The 19,375-nt window shown below is 41.4% G+C and overlaps 1 protein-coding gene across 1 annotated transcript; it reads right to left on the reverse strand.

Moving 5' to 3' along the window:
• Positions 1 to 811: 811 nt before the first annotated feature.
• pde11al (phosphodiesterase 11a, like) lies at positions 812 to 18,295 on the reverse strand. Its single transcript, XM_040117382.1, has 20 exons — positions 17,522 to 18,295; positions 16,457 to 16,615; positions 14,184 to 14,273; positions 13,901 to 14,041; positions 13,734 to 13,798; positions 13,374 to 13,494; positions 12,995 to 13,070; positions 12,842 to 12,909; positions 12,610 to 12,702; positions 11,417 to 11,467; positions 11,085 to 11,231; positions 10,868 to 10,975; positions 3,693 to 3,802; positions 3,516 to 3,606; positions 2,869 to 2,969; positions 2,608 to 2,685; positions 2,443 to 2,506; positions 1,484 to 1,558; positions 1,225 to 1,308; positions 812 to 1,105 (listed from the first exon to the last, which is right to left on the reverse strand). Exons 1-20 carry the CDS (start codon positions 18,293 to 18,295, stop codon positions 812 to 814), a joined length of 2,790 nt encoding a protein of 929 aa, XP_039973316.1.
• Between the last annotated feature and the right edge of the window lie 1,080 nt (positions 18,296 to 19,375).

Below are 19,375 nucleotides of genomic sequence, written 5' to 3' on the forward strand. Positions count from 1 at the left end.
TTTAAATGAAAAGACACACACAATTGTATTTGTGTCACTCAGGGGAAAAATAAAGAATTACTATGATTAAAAACTATAAATATTCCAAAAAAGTAAACAATTTTTTACTGTAAGTTACTTTCAGAACCATAAGACAAAACGATTTGTATTCCTATTTGTATTCTTCTTTGTAATAATTTTTCAAGGAATTAGGAGGTTACACGCACGTGACACAAACATGCAATTCACAGAACAAGTTGACTGCCGAAGGCTCAGTTTACCTACAAACACTGAAAATAACGCCATGCAGCCAAAGATTCGCAACTGAGGTAAGACAGCCTATCAGTAAGAAACATTCAGGAACAAGATCAAGGCTCTGGTCTACATTCATAATGGTAATCTATGTGACAGAGGGAAATCACAGTGATTCCTTTTTGTTTTGTAAAGGCAATCCAATGGGCTTGTGTTTTTGAGGCAGTTCCCATTACAAAACATTACAGTAATAAGTGACCCTCTTTGGTTTCAATAGTAGTCTCTCATTCTTACAAACCTCAGTATCTCAGTAGTGAAATCTTTTGGATAGATAGATAGATAGAAATTTAGATAGATAAATAGATAGATAGATAGATAGATAGAAATGGGAAACTGCCCTTTAAATAGAGTTTGATAAACAGGAATTATTCCTGCTCCTGAGTTTAATACAGTGACACTGTGAAAAGCAAAATGTTCAGCAGATGAAACTGCATCTCTGTCAGAAAATCACAGGGTACATCGGGAAGAGTCCCATGTAAGTCATTTAATGGATTAAGCTATAGTTAACACTTTGCTTGCTTTACTTCTTTTCTGCCAATGTTGTGATGCCAGCTGATGCTGGCTGATTATCACACTTAGACTTTGATCCAAACTTTCCGTTTTCGACTGGCTTCACAGTCTCTGTGGACTCTAGGTGTTGATTGGTTTCTTTGTCCACATGGGACTTAGGACCCTGATCTGATTCGGTACTCTGACTGGACACTGAGACTCTGCATGTCTGCTGGTAGGATGAGCAGAGTTCCTGCCACTTCTTTCGATTGGCCTCAATCCCATTGACCATCGGCTGCAACTTCCTGTTAAGCTTCAGCAGTGCCTGTGAGACACACAGGAGAGTGAGGTTGAAATTCAAACTCCCAAACAATGCTTTTATTTACATGTATAAAAATCGGACCCACAGCAAAGGTTTAACTTTAGACATTCAGGGTTACCTACCTGGTAAAGCGGTTTACAGATCCCATCTATCCACTCCAGCTGTAAGGCGGGCAGTTCATCTTTGCGATTACGGTCAAATATCGCCTGCAGAGAGGTGACAAGCTTCTGTCATCCACGACCAAAAACAATCATCATAATCATTTGCACCAAAACACTGGTCACAACAAGTATATGCTGGTAACTCAGTATGGGATAGAAATCTGTGCACTAGAAAAAAAATCGCAGTGGCAGGTAAGAGTTTGAAGGCTTGCTTACTTACCGCCGGGGTCAACTTAAGCTCAGACCTCTCCCTGTCACCTTGTTCAAAGAATTCACTTGTCACCAGCTCTGCAACCTTGGGACATAAGTGTAAACCACCATTATTTCATTATTTTATTCAGACACGATGAAACATTTTTATATTAAAACATGGGCTCAGTGCCAGTGGGTGCATGCATTTTGTTACATTTGTGCAAAATTTACTTCTAGTGATTTAGCAAGGAATACTGCAGTATTTTCCTGGTATTACTCTCATAGTTGTGGCCATTGTGACTATGGGTCATGCTTACTCTGCACTCACCACCTCCGTTGTAGAGATTCAGGAAACACAACTGTGGCAAAAGAATGTAAAAAGCAGCGCAAGCTTCTTAAAGCTTTGCAGATAAACTTCAATTTTACATAAGTCATACACTTCCCGACAAACGAAAATGGCTAAATTGAAGTTTATTTTGAAAGTTTTAGAAGGCTTGCCTCCATGGCCTGCACTGGGGTATTTGAGGGAGCACATTTTTAATCAAATAATTCTTGCTTCTTTCATTTAGCTTTGTTGAAATGCCATTTAGTTCCTTTTTGGATACTGAAAAGTTATAAGGAAACCACAACAACGACACTATGACACTATCTTAGAGGCATTTTTGACCAAAAAGAAAACTGATTGATGACTTTTCTAAACTTGTTTGTTGTATTCATGGCATGGATCTATGTAAGAGCTCTCTCTTAATGCATCCACGTTTCAAGGCCACAGGGAAACAGGGGCATATCCGAGCATGCATCGTGGGAAAGCCAGGGAAGAATCCCGGGGGACATGCAAATTTCTGGAGCCTAAAACTGTCAGTATGAAAAGGGTAGAACATGCAAACAGGTCCTTCTTTAACCAAGTTCAACCTATGTTTTTACATCTCCAAGCCCTCAACACTCATGAAAGCCAGTTGTGAGAAATTTTGTAATTGGGACTCTCACCTGTTTGGATATCTTCCAAGGACGTGTGACGGCGCCCAGATCACCTGCTGTCATCAGCATAGACCTGTTGATGGCATCAACGTTCATGTCTAGCTGCTTGTTTTGCTCTTCACATTTAAAGTTATTTTGGCACAGAACAATTTTATTTAGCACAATGGTAGAAACCTTAGAACTTCTCTGTGTCCTTCATCAGTCCAGCTGAATTCTCCAGACAGAACACACTCAAAGAACTTAGTTCTGCGCCTTCCAATGCAGAGAGACAGCCAAGGATACAAAAAATGTTCAAAGGCAAAAGAATAGTTTTTACCGCACAAGCACTTGGTAATAAAACATAAATTTAAATGATAACTCTTCTAATTACCTGTAAGAATTATTTCTCCAATAATCTGTATTAAGATATTAAATCCATAAATAAAGATCACTTACTCAAAGTACAAAGTAAGGTCTGTGGAGAGAATAGCCTGCTTCAATAGTTGCATCATGTTGCTATACTCTTTGGAGCAGAGGTTTGCAAAGATATTGTGACCCTGTGAAAAAAAATACAATAGCACACAGTAGGCACATACACAAAAGCAAACAGGGATGAGCAATAGTGACTAAAAATCTATCCTCTAAGCCAAAGCATTGGTAAAGTCATCGCTCACTGTCAAATGAAGCTCCCATTAGCAATGTTAATTAGCAATGTATATAGACTATTTCTCTGTCCTCTGTTAATAGAAATCAATAGAGAACACAGTTCCTGACGATCAAATAAAGCAGACTCATAATGTCACTAGCGCTCACTGCTTTGCATGTGTTTCCTTGTTGAGTTGTGTGTATTTGGCCAAACCAGGGACAGACATTGCAAAGGTAACATATGGAGGAAGGAAATCCTACAAAACACTGAAAGCTATCTAGCTGGCACCGTGTGACATTAAAGCCATTTGAAACATGCAACATTGAATTTGATGCTTCTCTTACAGTAAAAAGGATCCAACTCATTGGCTATTCCTAATATCCTTTCAAATTTCATTTAGGAGTAAGTATAAACAATTTTTTATATCGTGTCAAATTAAATTCTTGCTGCTCCTGACCTCACTTTGTAGGATCATGACTGCGTGGTTGAAATGATGATGCTCCAGGGTGGCTGACGTCCCATAGAGCAAAGCCAGAGCAGAACCTGTCCTGCAGGGAGAAACAGAGCAGTGAAACTTTCAGTCACCTATAGGTAACCTGTTTATCATCCTATACGGCAGGCCTGAGTCACTCACTTGGCTTGAAATGCGTTGTTGGTGCCGCGGTGGTCCAAGTCATGACACAGACAGCCGACCATCAGGGCCAGTATCTCTGCATCTGACAGGACATCCTGAAAACTGGCTGTCTGACGAAAGCAAAGCAGATAGACATCTTCTTATACATCCACTTAGCAGAGTCGACCAACACATTGATACTCCATTTGTTCTGTTCACTGAGAATCACTTTTCTCATGGCACGTTTTAAAAAATAACCTTGACAATGTGCTGTCCTCATTGAGGGTCTAAGATTTGATGTGTCTTTTAGTGGAATTTTGCTTTTACTGTATAAGACAGAGAGAGGTTGAAGGGGGGTACACGTAACACAAAATTCTGGTATGAGAGAAATTGGAGATAAGCATCTTAGAAAATTTGGACATTGCTGCGACAGCAGGGCTGGTATTGTTTTCACCCCGAGAGTCTGTGTGTGTGTGTCCACGTGTGTGTGTGTGTGTGTGTGTGTGTGTGTGTGTGTGTGTGTGTGTGTGTGTGTGTGTGTGTGTGTGTGTGTGTGTGTGTGTGTGTGTGTGTGTGTGTGTGTGTGTGTGTGTGTGTGTGTGGCATCATGGCAAAATGTGGTCCTAGAGACCAAACTACTCAAGCAGGAACTACCATAAAGCTGGTAGGTTTTGAGAACTTTGGCAGGTGTCTGTCTGTCTGTGGATAGATTTTTTCACCATGATAGCGTCACAACAACAAAACTTTACAGGCGTGTAGTTGAGATAAGAATGAAAATGAGTGAAACAATACAGTGTGCTTTTTACGGATGCACCAGTAAACATGCACAGAAGCTTTGGGTCCATATGGCGATGACAGCACATTTACTGCAAGTTTTAAAGTCAAACTTAAACTTTTGTGGGACCACTGATGGCAGTAAAAATCAAATATGAGACACGTTTCACCCATATTTCCCAAGGAATTTAAGACTATACATAACAAATTTAACATTGTGCATAATGATATTTAAAACTCATTAAGACCTTGAGTAAAGATAATAGGATTTTAGGATCTCATTTTACGGTAATGATAAATATGATAAAGAGTTTCAGGTCTGCCTGTTTCTCTGGCCTATTATCTCTCTTTTCAGTCTGTGCCACCTGAAAAACAAGAGGTAAATGAGTACATGCACTGTAGGCTAATGGGGATCAGATGCTGCTTGTCAAATCAACACTTTATGATTCAAGTATATCACTGGTACATGGGCCAAATGTCCTCTCATTTTTACCTGCAAACCCAACCTGTTCATGATTATGAGGCATCAAGAACATTCTTATATCTAGCTTTAGTTGTTTTTACATTTCAAAAATATGATTAGGCACAGAAACAATTTGATATCTGTATCAAAATACCCATGAAATTTAGCCATCGCAGCATACTTGTGGCAATTTTGACAACCCAAACACCACAACAACAAAATGTGCCTATTATTTAAGCCCAAAGAGCTGGTAGGGAAGCAATGCCTTGCTCAAGGGTGTGAAAGTAGAGCAGATGTTTGCTGACTGTGGCTGACTGGATAGTAATTTTGGCACTCCCTCATTTGTATTCTGTTACATAACACAAAGGCCCATCAGCTACTTCATAAATCTTCTAGGAACCACAGTTGGTGTCATGGAGGTCCACTGGAGAATTAGCTGTCTGCAAATAACATCTAAATATAAGACAACCTGGCTGGAGAACACACAGCTTCCCAGGAAACCTTGTTGTGAAGTAGGTCGGGAAATGTTCTCAGTCAAAGTGAAAGGTCTGACACAGTCGATTTGTTTACTGTGACACACATGTCAATAGTTTTTAGTTTTAATATCACTTTCACACCTGTAGTTTGGGGCAAGAAAAAAATTAATCAGCCATTGCATTTTTTTCTGGTCCACTTCGTGTTTGGATTATATCTAATAAGTTGACCTTTTGTTAATTTTTTTACACCAGTGTTTCAAAGATCCAAAATTAGCCTTCAAGCTCCAATTATCCTCATGAGTTTTGCACACAAGCTTTACAAGCTGTTTTACACCCACCTAAGAATTAGATGTACATGTGTATAAACAGTTAGTAAAGGCTTTGTAACAAACTGTAATAATTGTTCATGTGTGTAACGTGATGACACTTATTTTATATTTTGTTATCAATAAGTCGTTAACTGTTAATGCACCAGTTTCAGATGCTTTATAGGAGAAGCTATAATTGTTGACATATACTATATATTTAACACTTAACATGTCCTTATATCTAGTCAAAACTAAAATATCATTGGATCGAATCATTTTATTAAGTGATTATATAATAATTATAAATGGTAAATAGATCTGGTAAAATAAAGTGTTACTGTAAAGGTTAGACTTTCATTAGGTTGATTTCCATCCACTTGTTTTTATGCAGATTCTCAGTATGTGCATAAAAAAAACCTGAGTGGATCGCAGAAAAATGGTGTATCAATAAAAGCAAATTTAGACAAAGTGCAATAGAAATAGACTTAGCAAATCACCCACGACATACATGAAGCATGTGACTTAAACCTCCACTGAAGTGACAAAAAAAAATGGTGGCAGGCAACTGTTGTTCCTTCAATGAATACATGAAACAAACAAAAACTCCCATATTTGCATAATGTTTTCTATATTGTTTTTCATCATTTGAGGTTTTTACTGGCACTCTTTTAATTACGTCAGAGTTAATGGCACCCAAGTGGGAAATGTGCGCTACTTTTCATCTCCATGAATCAACTCTTGTTATTCAGATAACGGTCATGTCATTCCCTAGATATTTTAGTCTGGGCACAAAGTGGTGGCCTGCCCAACAGAACAGCATTGGCATTCCCAAACCCATGCCCCTTGCATAGCTAAAATTGTTACGCATTCATTTTTTAAAGTGTTCGACTTTAAGCTCAAGATGAACAGTTCATAAAAACAACCAGGGGGCTTTTTAATAGGAGGGAAGTCAGCCAGGGGAATGAGAAAGAGTCAAATATTCGACATACACAATTTTTTGTAAACATGAATTTGCAGAGTCCGGAACACTTCACTGTGTTACTGGCTATGACCTTATGACAGATGTCACCACATTCCATGTTCCGCTCACCGGAACATGGACAGAGCAAACTGGGAAACTGGCAAACTGGGAAACTGAGAAATGTTTTGTTTTGACATACACGTGTTATTCTCAAGTCTTCATGTTTGAAACTTTGTGAGCATCATCATGGACAAACACTCTCCTGACAGGATTATTACTCGCAGTTTTCTGGCCCTTATGAGAGATAAAGGTAAGTGATAAAATCCAGACAGAAACCTGCAGTCAGTCATTTTAACGGTCTTATCAGCTAAAGAGGGCACTATTTCAGATTGTAACTTGAGATGCACCTCTTATTCCTGCTGTTGAGCCCTTTTTCTCATCCTGATAAGGTATATGTGAGCTAGGTCTGCACTGTGAGATAGAAGATAGTAGGTTAGTGAGTACAGCTCATGACAAATTGAGCCATTGTGTTTTTCTCATTCTTAGATCGCAGTAGCAGCACGACACAAGAGAGGGCATTGCCTGCAAAGGATGACAGGAATCAAAAATCCAAAAGAAAGGCCTGTCCTGAGAAGAAAACCCAAAGAAAAAGGGCAAGGGTCTCGGAGGTGGCTGAACCCCGTAACAGCTCTGAGGAGGATGGCAGGGTGACAGGACGCGAGAGCAAAGTCAGAGAAGACAGAGAGGGACCATCACTGCAGACGAAACAGAAGACAGGAGGACTTCTGTTTAACCTGTATGACAAGGGGTCGGAGCACTCCTCAGTAGACACTGGTAGAGGTAGGCTAATGAAATTACAGTTGGGAATGTATCATCAGTTTACAGCTTACATGAGGGGTTAGATTAAGTTGATTCATTTTAAGTTGATTCACCTTTGTGTAGGTTTTGAGTTATCTGTCTGAGATTTTTGTATTCACCCCAGTGGATATTTTATTTTTGGTCCTCACATCATTGACAAATGACATTTAAAAAATAAAGAGCCACATTTATTTCCAAGACTAGTCTCCTGGTTTGTCTAGATAATCCATCGAACACACTACCGACAGTTTTCTTTGGGATTATTTGTTTCTTTCTCACCTCTCTCCATAGCGGTGGCAGATCAGAAAAGACTTGTGTCATATTAGAAGGCACTGAATGACGGCCTGTTTTGAAATTTACGTTGGACGACTAATTGTCCACATTCGTGCCATTGACTGCCAACAAACTGTTGTTCCACTGGGTTTTTTTCTCATCTGTAGAGAACAGCAGCGACCCTGCAGAGGGCTGCAGTACATCTGTGGAGGATGTGTGCAGTGGAAGCGGGAAGAGGAAGACCTCTGCTGATGGAGAAGGGCCCACGAAGAAGAAAAAGAGGAACCTGGAACTGAAGGAGACCAAGGAGGACTTGACAGTAGTTGGCCAAAGAGGTCAGTAAGAAGTGATTAATTGAGATTGATAGAGCTCCCTGATGTTCCTCACAAGTGTAGTAAAACCAAATATCTGTGTGTCTGTGTAGCTCAATTTGAGGCCAAATACGAAGAGCAGAATCACCTCGGCAAAGGAGGCTGCGGATCTGTGTTTGCCGGCTACCGCAAAGCCGATAATTTACCGGTAAGGTTCACACGCACACATTGTCGTAAATACACACACACACACAATATGGTCAGAAAATGATATCCAAACTTGTGCTTATGTCTTGTAGGTAGCTATCAAACACATACCACAAGAAAATGTGCTCTACAATCATGTGGTAAGTGCCCAAGACCGACTACTCTGCAACTCTGCTGTATACAGCGTATCACCGCACTCACCCACTGAATTTATTTTGAGGGAATTATGGCTATCTATGGAGCTTCTCTCCCTCATCCTCCACTTTGTTTTGATGTTTCAGGATCAAAACGGGAAGCAGCTCTCTGCAGAGGTGGCCATTATGCTGAGCCTCGCAGCTGGAACTAATAGATCAGTGGGGACGTCAGCATCTGTGGCCCTACTGGACTGGTATGACCTGGACCAGGAGCTGATCCTGGTGCTGGAGAGACCAGTCCCCTCTGAGGAGCTCTACAAATACATACAGATTAACAAAGGCTGCCTACAGGAGGGAGAGGTCAAGGTAAGATGCTTGAGGATCCTGTTAATGTTAATGTTTATGTGTGTGTTTAAAGCTTTTTCCAATACAGAAACTTAATGACCTGTAATTTAAGTATAGCCACTGTCGCAGGTTCCGCCTTTGTTTCCACTGTTCCAGTACTTGGGTACAATTTTTAAGCACTTGTACTTTACTTGAGTATTTCCAATTTAGGGTACTTTATACTTCTACCCCACTATATTTCAGAGGGAAATGTTGTACATTTTACTCCACTGCATTTATCTAACAACTATAGGCCCTTGGAGGCTCCAGAACATAACACTCTTCTGCAAAATTCTGCCATGCTGCAATAATTTAGTACATTTTTCTGATAATACTTAAGTGTTTTTACTCACGTAGAAATGAATGCGGGACTTTTACTTGTAACCGCGTATTTACACACTGCAGCATTCCCACTCTGACTTAAGTAAGGGATCTGGGTACGTCTTTCACCACTGGTCAGCAAGGTGGTAGCTGGTCGGATGTCAGTCTCGTTCACTCTCTCTACTCCCTTTCAACTCATTGTTGTCTGTCCCACAACCGAACTGCAGTGTACATTTGTCCTGGTATCTGAAGCAATGTCACCTCTTCAATGACGTATATCAAAACATTCTGGTTTGTAAAACACAGTGGAAACACAGGGCAGAACCTAGAAACTACAAATAAAATATCAGTTTATGGGATGCTGCAGGTTATGGGAGCAGTTAACCCAGAAAAATGTCAAACCTCTGCCTCAGAGTCCCTCATCGCCCTCTTTCTGTCTATCTCCCAGACCATACTGAAACAACTTGTTGATGCAGCGATAGAACTTCAGGACAACTGTATCTTTCACCGGGACATCAAGTCTGAAAATATCCTGATTGAGACCAGCTCAAATGTTCCACGAGTTCGCCTCATTGACTTTGGTCTTAGCTGCTTTGACAAGAAAAGATCGTTTTACCACATATTCTACGGTAAAACGACTGGCTTCTACTATGATTTACCAATCGTTGACTTGTACATATAACAAAGCTTCTCCTCCTCCTCATCGTCCATGTTTTATCATTATGTCTGTGTATTCTAGGTACCCCTTCTCACGTCCCTCCAGAGTGGTACAGTTGTGGTACCTACAGTGCCGGCCCCACCACAGTGTGGCAGCTGGGAGTGGTCGGGTTTGAAATGCTCCACAGAAATACACTGTTTGAGACCACCCAGTACCTTGTAAACGATCTGGAAATCAGCAGCGAACTGTCCGAAAGTAAGAAAAACACAATCATACACAAATCTGTCAGCGGACACACATCTGTTCATTTTAGTTCACACTCTGGTGGATCACTGTAGCGGTCAGCTTCATCTTTCCTCTCCCTCTTTCTCTCCAGATTGCCAGAATTTCTTGCAAATGTGTTTAGCCCAAATCCCTGAGCAGCGCCCCAGCCTGAAAAATCTCCAGCTCCACCCATGGCTCAAATAAACCACTCACAACCCCCAACCCCCTCCCTCTTTATCTCTCTCTAACCCTCTCCCCCTACTCCCCTCCCCCTTCTCCTCTCCCCCTTACCCCCCCCTTCCCCTCCCTCCCCCCCTCACCCCCCCTTCCTCTCCCCCTCACCCCCTCCCCCTTTCTTCTCTCTAACCCTCTCCCCCTTCTCCTCTCCCCCTTCTCCTCTCCCCCTTACCCCCCCCTTCCCCTCCCTCTCCCCCTCACCCCCCCTTTCCTCTCCCCCCCCCTTCCTCTCCCCTCACCCCCCCCCCTTCTCCTCTCCCCCTTACCCCCCCTCACCCCCCCTTCCTCTCCCCCTCACCCCCCCCACCCCCCTTTCCTCTCCCCTCACCCCCTCCCCCTTTCTTCTCTCTAACCCTCTCCCCCTTCTCCTCTCCCCTTCTCCTCTCCCCTTACCCCCCCTTCCCTCCCTCTCCCCTCACCCCCCCCTTTCCTCTCCCCCCACCCCCCTCCCTTTCCTCTCTCCCTCACCCCCCCCTTTTAAAATAAAGTTCTGTGGGTTGGAACAAAGTTGCTAACTGAAAGCAATACACATAAATCTGACTTAACTTGGTGTATCTTGACACTTACTGTGATCATAACGAACATGCACTGGGACACATTGAAAGCATGCCTCCAGTTATGATACGCCACAGTTCGATAGTTCTTCCTCACAGTCAGAAGCCAGCGGCACAACACCTACAAGAAGACACATATACAGGTGACATACGGTGCCTACATACATATATACTGTGGACTCTAGCGCCTGACAAACACAACTATTAAAGGACATATTCTGGGGCCTCACCTCATAGTCAATTTTAAACTTTTGCACGACACCAAGTTCCAGAAACATTCGGAGCGATGCAGTGATCATTGCGTCATTGTCCAAAGAGAAGTCGTTGAAGTGAAACTCATCGATGCCTAACTCGCTGCTCAGGGGGATCTTGGCTGCCTTAGGGTGAGAGGACAGAACTGTCAGTCACACGGTGCCAACAAGGGAGGAAGTGGAGCAATAAAAACACTTTGCAAACAGATTATACTTGACCTTCAACCAGTTACATACATACATTACATACATTTCAGAAAGTTAGTATATGTATGAATGTTGTTTTCTTAATCTTCCTCCCTGAGGATTACCTTGAGTCTGTCAACTTCTACCTTAGAGCAGGTAGCATGGTAGGACAACATCTAAAAAAGCAGAAATCATGCAAAATGGTGAGGGAAAAAAAAGACACTGATTGCAGCAGCAGATAATCAATATTTGCCAAGAATTTGTCTCTCCTACTTATCTTGTTACATAATCAGGATCAAACAAACTACATCTCTGCTTTCAAAACCAATGAGATGTCAGGGTCTCCCGACAGAAGGAAAGATCCCTCACGTGTTTAAAGAAACAGCAAAGATTGTGCGACAGAAATACAGGAGTGTGCAATGCTTTTGATGAGAGGTGAGCAGACTGGCACAAGTATTTAGTATGAATTATTGAAAGCAGCTGAAATATTTATGGTGGAGAAGCGGAACCATGTTAGCTGAGGATAATGTAACTGCTCAGGTTAGATAACGGGCAGTGGAGCAGAACACAGACAGAGACACTAATGACTGTGAGGAGCCTTTGTCAGAAATTAGCATTAATCAGTGACTCCACACTCTTCCATGACTGAGATTTTCTCTTACACTCATTTGGAATAGATGTAAAGGGCTTTGATAAAAATCAGTTTCTAGTTTAGAGTATTGGATTTAGAATAATGTAGACTGTCTTAGTTTATTTCTGGTGAAACAGATTTTCTATACAACAAGCTATGAAAATCCATCTATCTTTCCATTCATATCAATATCAAGATAACTAGTTCATTTCAAAGCACAGCCCTTACAAAGTTCACTTGTAGTCTCATTGATTGTTAAATAAAACAGCTTCATTAGGCATTCATGAAGTTTACTTTTTTGCTGAAATAGCTTTATTTGACCTTGCTTTAATGCATGATATAGTTTAAATACTGGTATACATACTCTTGTGGTATGCTCATTGAGGGCTTTGAAGTGACTGGTAGCAAGGAGATTATTTTATTTCTGTGATCTTTTTCATCATAAATAAGATTTTATGTGTTACCTATTCACCTTTATGTTATTATAATTGTATTATTATTATTATGTCATATCTTGAAAGCGACACAAACAATGGGAAAGTGAAGAAAAAGGGAAAAATGTACAAAAAAACTTAGACTGAAAAAGTCATAAATACAAAAAGGAAATTTAATATTGTCTTCTGTTCTTTATAGTGGTGGGTGAAAAAAAAGAAAGATTAGTTTGAATCAACATGCTGTTGTGCTTACATCCAGCGCTACAGACTGCTTGGCCCAAGTCTTCTTAACTTGATTGTACATCATAGTGTTGTTGATTCCAAGTCCACAGAATATCACAAATGCCTGCACACACGGAAAAAAACAGAGGAAAAAACACATTAAATGACCTTAAAAAGTTGGCATAATGTGTATCTAGTGCAACAATGTACACCCAAACAAATCCTTGGTAGTGTAGATGTCATTTAAGTTTTATCTAATTAACCTCAAATAGTCTCTGATCTGCATCATTGAAAGTCTTCCTGTCCAGTCGGTTCAGAATTTGTGCGACCCCTGTAGAAAAGACACATATATCGGTGACTATGACATGACAACCGGTTTCCAGTAAGAGCGAATGGATTGTTTCTGGTCAACCTACCAATTATCTGATGAGTTCTATTCCAGATAGGGACACATAACACTGATCTGATGTGAAACCCTGAGGCCTGATCTGCCTGTAAAGAGAGGAGGCAGTGACTGTGGAGAAGGACTGAGAACAGTATATGTTTGTTAGAGAAAATTTTTATTTTAATGTTGTTTAAATGCCCAGGTCCATGTTTTTTCTTTGACTGGACATCACATACAAGCACTGGACGATGTGCTGTGTGTGGGGCTCGAAAGCAGATTACAGCAACTTAAGCAAATTCAACAGTGTTTATAAAAACTGCAACAATAATGATTTTTTGCGTGGTCTGTGTCAGTGTCTACTACTTGTGTGACTTTGAATCGGTCTGACGGGGAGAGTAATAGGTCCACACCTCAGCATCAAAGCGTGGGTCCTGACACACGTCACTGATGTTAACAGGCAGTCCTGTCGAAGCCACCAGCTCAGCAATGCTGTTATTGATCAGCCAATCAGAACACGATAGCTTCTCCATGCTGATTTGGCCAATAACCCCAAACAGGAAACAATAGTCAGGTCGGGGCAGTTAAGTGAGTTCTCTTTTCTTACCAGTTATGCTGTGCTGAAATGCATCCATACAAATTCTTGTATCTATTTATTGTGTGACATGTCTGTCACTGTAGTGGCCTCCCCCCCTAAGGTAAAGAATCAGTCTGTGTGTCTCTCAGCCACACTGTCTTTTTAATAACCTTCATGGTCTCCTAAAGAATTTCACCTGATGTCACGGTCCATGTTGCACAAGGGAGACATGAGTTCAAACGTCTTGGAGAACTTCACAACCTAGGAGAGAGGACGCGTATCACCACAACTAGCAACAACTACATTTAGCATCACAGATAAGACAGTTTTGAACAAGAAATGCTGATAACGAGCCAGACTCACAGGTGAGTCGATGTCCTCCAGGAGAAGCACAGAGCAGCGTTCACACTGCAGGAGGGTCAGGGCTCGCTGCATAATTTTCCTGACAATCTTCTCCAGGTCGGTCTGCTCCTCAAACAGGTCGTTGACCACCTCCAGCAGAGCCTGTGGCAGTAAGTAAGGACGCTAATCACTGATGTTCATTACAAGGTGTTGGCATATTTATGATACCATGTCATGTTGTTGAAGGATGCATTAGAAGGGTTTTGTCAGCCATTGCGTAAATGCACAATGTACAACATCTCACCCTACTCCTTTCATACTCCTTGCGAGACTCCGAAAACAACTTGGCATTGGAAATCGATATTCCACAGAATGGTAGATACATCTGCAGCACCTAAGTAAAAGTACAAAACAGTGTTGAAAGGCATGCATAATCTATAAATGTTACCCATTTATATGCTAAACAGAAAGGCATAAAACTAGGTAAGAAAACCAAAGAGTGTGTAGTGATGGGGTTAGAAAGTCATGATGGTGTTTTCTCTCCAATAGATTCCCTGTTAATGAAGTAATGATTTAGAGAAAGATGGTATTTATCAAGACATCAAAGCCCTTAAAATGTCTAGATAAGATGGAAGATCAAGATGGTTTTTTCTGTTTTCAGCGTCTTTGTTGCCCAAAAGTAGTTTCTGAGGCTGCTTTGCTTTAGCCATATTTAGGGTTTTACTTTCACATAGAAAAAAAATCATAAAAATATGCCACAATGACTAGAAACTTGATTTCTTTGAAGTACAAGTCAGAGAACAAACCCTATGAATTTAGAATAAATTAATTTCCACAACTTTATTCTGCCACCTTGTGGACAAAATGTTGCGTTCCCAGTGCAGCTTGACTATTGCCGAGGTAAGTAAACTTGTGATTTTTACAAACTACAAATATTACCTGCACCAGCGTCTCTGTTTGGTTGGTTTTCTTGATTTTTTTTTAGAATTTACCTGCAGTGAGTCATATGAGCAACTCAGCTTTTTTTATTGCCTTGCTACACACTTAAACAAGAAGCCAAACACTTTTCACATCACAGTATATTTTTTGCTCATCAACAAACTGGGAGAATGAACTTGTATTCATGAGCGGTGGAAACCCATTTTAAGGTAATTGCTCCGGGAGCAACTGAAAATATATCCACTCAAAATGTGTTTCCTAAGTTTGTGTATATATTACACAGCCAGACATATTTAATGCTCCACACTTGAGTAAGAGGTTGACCTCCTCTCTTCATTTTAGCTGGTATTTTGCTTCCCAGGGAACATTTTGCCCCTCTCCACGGCCATTAAAGAGAATCAAAGTACAAAACAGTGTTGAAAGGCATGCATAATCTATAAATGTTACCCATTTATATGCTAAACAGAAAGGCATAAAACTAGGTAAGAAAACCAAAGAGTGTGTAGTGATGGGGTTAGAAAGTCATGATGGTGTTTTCTCTCCAATAGATTCCCTGTTAATGAAGTAATGATTTAGAGAAAGATGGTATTTATCAAGACATCAAAGCCCTTAAAATGTCTAGATAAGATGGAAGATCAAGATGGTTTTTTCTGTTTTCAGCGTCTTTGTTGCCCAAAAGTAGTTTCTGAGGCTGCTTTGCTTTAGCCATATTTAGGGTTTTACTTTCACATAGAAAAAAAATCATAAAAATATGCCACAATGACTAGAAACTTGATTTCTTTGAAGTACAAGTCAGAGAACAAACCCTATGAATTTAGAATAAATTAATTTCCACAACTTTATTCTGCCACCTTGTGGACAAAATGTTGCGTTCCCAGTGCAGCTTGACTATTGCCGAGGTAAGTAAACTTGTGATTTTTACAAACTACAAATATTACCTGCACCAGCGTCTCTGTTTGGTTGGTTTTCTTGATTTTTTTTTAGAATTTACCTGCAGTGAGTCATATGAGCAACTCAGCTTTTTTTATTGCCTTGCTACACACTTAAACAAGAAGCCAAACACTTTTCACATCACAGTATATTTTTTGCTCATCAACAAACTGGGAGAATGAACTTGTATTCATGAGCGGTGGAAACCCATTTTAAGGTAATTGCTCCGGGAGCAACTGAAAATATATCCACTCAAAATGTGTTTCCTAAGTTTGTGTATATATTACACAGCCAGACATATTTAATGCTCCACACTTGAGTAAGAGGTTGACCTCCTCTCTTCATTTTAGCTGGTATTTTGCTTCCCAGGGAACATTTTGCCCCTCTCCACGGCCATTAAAGAGAATCAAAGTACAAACAGTGCTTCCAGCTGCATGGCTCAAGTGCTTCTGTGTGTGTGTGGTGGTGGTGGTGGTGGTCGGTGGGGCTGAGGGGCGAGCGGTGGTGGTGGGGGTACGCTATTCTCCACCAGAATCCAATTTTAATTCCATCTCTAAAATACCCTTAATTTTCAAACTAACTACAATAATACTGAAGATGATAATCAGCAATACAATATTTGTGAATTTGAAAACCCCCGTGGTAACATGAACCTGATAAATGTTTTTTTTCTTTTTTTTTCAACTGAGAAACATAGTAGAGCCTCACCTTCTCATCATCCTCAGTAAAGGGGGTGCCCATTGGATTTTTGTTGATCGCTTGTACAACACCTATGACTTCTCCATCACTGTTACAGATGGCCATACAGAGGATGGACTGAGTCTTGTAGCCTGTTAACTTGTCTATCTCATCACTGAAGCGGTGATCCTGGAATAGTGGTCACACAAACACACATTAGGCTACACATGTACTGCACATTAATAATCCCACATGAACACACATGTACGCCTCACTGTGCACAGTAAAATGCCAGCTCATTTGACCTCGTAGCCCTGTATGATCACATTCCTACAACATCTGGGTTTCACGCGCTGTTGTCATGTACAATGAAGCAGCCCTGACACAATTGTCAGGTGTGATTCTTGGGTATTTAAATTCATGGCTTAGCTGGAGGCCTCTTGTTTTTACTTTAAGCAAACTATAATGCCCCTCCCTGAAACATGTCTACACTTTTGCAGTAATAGACCTCAGGGGGATCCGCATCGTCATGTTGCCTCAGCCTCCCAAGCAGCCCAGGGCCACGATATAATGATGTGATGAGCCACTGGTAAGACAAGATCGAGCTTGTGTAAAGCTGCAAGAACTATAACCATTGCTTTCCTTCCTTTTTCTGTGACTGCTACAGAGTGAACTATTTTTATTATGACATAACTGATGTAATTACTCAGAGTATTTTCTCCATTTCCTCAAGTTGAGCGAACCACAATCTTTTAGTAAAAAGTTTTAGCTCGGAGGTGTGGGACAGTGTTTCCAGTAGAGCATAACACTGTCCTCTGGCAGCAAAAGAACTTCGAAAACCACCGATTTAAAAATATTTTTCATTCTTTTAGAACATTTGTTGATACTTTTTATATGACCAAAAGGGGCACCTCCAACAATGACTTACTGTTTGTGTTCATGTTTTCTCCAAATGCTGGAAAACACAGGTCTGATCCCACCATTGGTGATTTGACAATCAATAGTGTCACTCACTGTAAATATCACTGAATTGACCGTTATCTGAGTATGAAAATGTGTAAAGATCATAATGATGTAGACCAAGCTCACATTTACCTCATATGCATTTGGGATGTTTACAGTCTCTCCATGCTCTGCCACATATCCAATGATCCCCTTTCCCCAGGGCACCTGCACCTCATTGGAGTTTAGTGTGCTGGAGGATGGCCTGACTGTGGTGCCCGAGTGCACATCAAAGAATTTGGACACCAGTGTCCTCTTGTGCGCGGGCCCCTCGACGAGGAAAAGCGAACACCTGTCTGCATCCACCAGGATACACACATTGATCAGGATCTTATAACTCAGGTTTGTCAGGTCCAAATCATTGGAGATGTCCTTCACTAACTCCAAGAAAAACTCCCTCTCGTTGGTCTCCTTGAGTCTGTATTTGTAGTCGATGGCGCTGGACGCGTACTGGGGCACATTGACCCTGGACTCCAGCAGGGCGCTCAGGATGTGCGCGGTGGTCGGAGGCAGGGAGCTGGCTTTACGCAGGAGCGCACGGCGCCTCATTGTGGACTGGGACTCGTGCTCGCTCAGGCTCACATGCTCGTCGTAGGTCCGGTGTGCATGGGTGGCTTTGGAGCGGGCGAAGTTCCGTCGCAGCTCCATGTGGGACGATCTGCGCCGGAGCCCGTCTGGGTTGGTCGGCCAGAGCGGATCCCTGGCAGCGCCGAGCTTCTCCTCGGCCGTGGACACTTTCGACGGCTGATGCTCCTTCAACCACCTGCTAACCTGATCACACTTCGCCTTCCGAACGAGATACTCCTCGAAGAGATCCGGATGGCAGTCCAAAAACGCCTCCACGTCCGAGAAGTCAAATGTTGTCATGGTGAAAGCTGCTGTGAGGACCCAATGAGACGCTCAAGTGTAGAAGAAGAGTTAGACGAGTAGATGACGGGGGTGAGGCGGCTGCAGCCGAGCTTGCCAGCGACGTGATGTCCTCAGACCGTTTACTCATTCACCCTATAAGAGCCAGTCCATCGTTTGTTCTTCCCTGAAATACGGGGAGGCAGAAGTGGTCACATAGATGGACGATGCCTGAGAGACGAGAAACAGCTGTCAGTCAAGCCAGATTGAGCTGAGTCTCTGGGGGATTCTCTGGAATATGCAGAGGTGTAGGAAAACACGGCGCCTATATACTCTCCCAAGACATTGAAAAAAACAAAACAAAACAAACAAACAAACAAAAAAAAAAAACTGCAGGGCAGACTGCTCACTCGCTCTGTTCAGTCTATTCCACCAGAGACACTGTGCAGGGCTCCAACCAACACGGAGAACGAATTTGATATTTTGTTTTCATTTATCGTGCTGATTTTTTTTTTATGTATAAAAAAAGGTTGTACATTTAAACAATTAAATATATATATATATATAGAAGATGGAAGGATTGAAGACAAACCTGTGTCTTTGTAGTGTTTCACAGTGGCATAGACCCATAGGTTAAAGTGCTTGTTTTTCTTAGATAGATAGATACATAGATAGATAGATACATAGATAGACAGATAGATAGATAGATAGATAGATAGATAGATAGATAGATAGATAGATAGATAGATAGAGTGGCTGTAAAGGTATGAAAGCAGCTTTGACTGCCTTGCCTTGTGAATAACTCAAGGGCACAGAATATGACTGAGTGGATGGAGAGAGAATGACAACAGTCAAATAAATTATTTTTGGGCAGTTTTTGCCCTAAGTTGCATGCGACTGGAAAAACACTCTTGTCATGTCTTAAGACGTCAAAAGAAGCTATATGGGTGTGATTTGCAATCACGTATTTCCCATTAAAGAGATAAAAACACCTGTGTGTTATCTTGGAATCAAGTGACCTTGTGAGTATAAAATAACAATGCTCTTTCTTTTTTACTCCCACCTTCATCCTCACATACACATCCCCACACATTCACACAC

This window comes from Xiphias gladius, chromosome 22 (genome assembly GCF_016859285.1).
Source record: "Xiphias gladius isolate SHS-SW01 ecotype Sanya breed wild chromosome 22, ASM1685928v1, whole genome shotgun sequence".
In the NCBI taxonomy this organism is placed as follows: domain Eukaryota; kingdom Metazoa; phylum Chordata; class Actinopteri; order Istiophoriformes; family Xiphiidae; genus Xiphias; species Xiphias gladius.